General features: G+C 31.0%; 1 protein-coding gene across 1 annotated transcript in view; it reads right to left on the bottom strand.

The window, feature by feature from the left end:
- The window catches only part of STRN (striatin, calmodulin binding protein), a 142,856-nt gene that overhangs the window by 66,116 nt on the left and 75,044 nt on the right, over positions 1 to 1,696 (bottom strand). Inside the window, exon 3 of the mRNA XM_012653802.1 lies at positions 840 to 913. Within this exon, the coding sequence (XP_012509256.1) occupies positions 840 to 913 (74 nt within the window). The remainder of the gene's footprint in view (positions 1 to 839; positions 914 to 1,696) is intronic.

Here is a 1,696-nt window from a genome sequence, read left to right as displayed (position 1 = left end):
TGTCTTTATTGAATAACTATTTTAAAATTAAAGTTATACACATAAAGACTGTAGCACAAGGTAGGTATTCTGGTAAATGATATAAATGATCATTAATATCTTCAGATATTTGACAGAAGAATTTAATCTGAAATTATGCCAAAAATACACTCATCTGAAACATGGTGATAAATTTTGAACAATTTTTTTCACTTTTCCCTTACACCTACTAATAAATGAACTGTATCTATATTCCTTAATATCTAAATTGTTTATAAGTACTATTTTTATCATTTGGTGGCGTGAAGAGGAAAGTAGAAGAAGGAAAAAGAAATAACACAAAAAGATAATAAATATTTCAGTTGTTAAAACATATTGTAGTTATACAACCTCCTATGGATAAGAAAGTCCAAAAGAATTTTGTACCTGAAACTGAAGAATTAGGAATCCCCCTGTGCTTTAAGAAGAAATCTCTTACCTCCATAGTTACTACTCTTTCTCAGGATTTCAAGGGCATGATGTACTTTGTACTGCACATCTCAAAGTTCCCATTAATGCTGGGCAGACCCAGCAAGACAAGGTTATGTTGGTGCGTGTTACCCCATGAATTCTGATCCTTCCAGTAATTGCAGAACATAAGCAGAAAATGGGGAACTAAAAGAAAGGGGAAGATGGAAAAGGAAGGAAGGTAGTGGAAAATGATCTAAATGACACTTAATGATTAGTGCCAAAAGATAAGCAGGTCAGAAAAAATAACTAACATGCAAATAATTATAAATTAACTTTTAAATGTTGCTGCTACGAAATACTAGACAATTAATTTCTTTTTATCACTTAAACTTCCTTTAAAATTAGCTTACCAGAATCATAGCTTGGAGGCTTCATATCTCCCTGATTCAATTCTGTCCCATATTTCAACTTGTGGTATTTGGCTCTAACAAAGAAATGAGAAAATACAAACCATCTTAAAACATATTTATATGAAATTTAAGATACGTAACAGGAGTAGTCATCAGTATTCAGTAGTCCTGGCTAAACACTCCTAGAACTTTAAAAGGCTCATAGCCCTCCATGGTATGAAGTTATAATACAAAAGTGCTTGCCTTTTTTGCTGTTGTTACACCATCAAGTGTCATTATAACAAAATAAAGAAATAACACTAGGAGTCGTAATCTTCTTTGTTTAATTACAAATGAGCCATATAACATATTAGTTTCTGTAGTATTCAAGTTTTCTTAGTGATTGCCAGAGTTGAACTCTACTATCAAAAGCAGTAAAAAAAGGTTTGAAATAAGCGTGTAAGACTAACTTTTCTCAAAATTGAGCTTTTTAAAAAGAAAAGTCATGTATAATATTATGTGTCTTGTCAGGTAATTATGATTCTCCAAGTATGCAATATAGTGAACAATCAAAGGGGGAAAAACCCAGCCAAAATCATCAATGTTGAATAAGATACTCTAGTAGGAATGAGTAATTTTTTTTTATACTAGTCAAGATATCTTTTGTCTTTTACTCAGAAAGTACTGTGAATGGGAATACTATCTATCTTCTTTTAAAAGTTAACAGAACATTATCAACTCTGGTTAATCAGATTTAACCATCTGAGACCAGAAAAATAATACAGATAAGGTAGAAACTTTAAAAAGGTAACTAAAAATGACTATACCTGCTTAATGTATTTGTATATTCTGATCTGTTTGCTCTCCAAAATATTGAG

The sequence above is a fragment of the Propithecus coquereli genome, unplaced genomic scaffold (assembly GCF_000956105.1).
Source record: "Propithecus coquereli isolate 6110/MARCELLA unplaced genomic scaffold, Pcoq_1.0 Scaffold43, whole genome shotgun sequence".
Taxonomy (NCBI): domain Eukaryota; kingdom Metazoa; phylum Chordata; class Mammalia; order Primates; family Indriidae; genus Propithecus; species Propithecus coquereli.
Note: the sequence above shows the minus strand (reverse complement) of the source record. Positions and strands in the feature narration are given on the sequence as shown.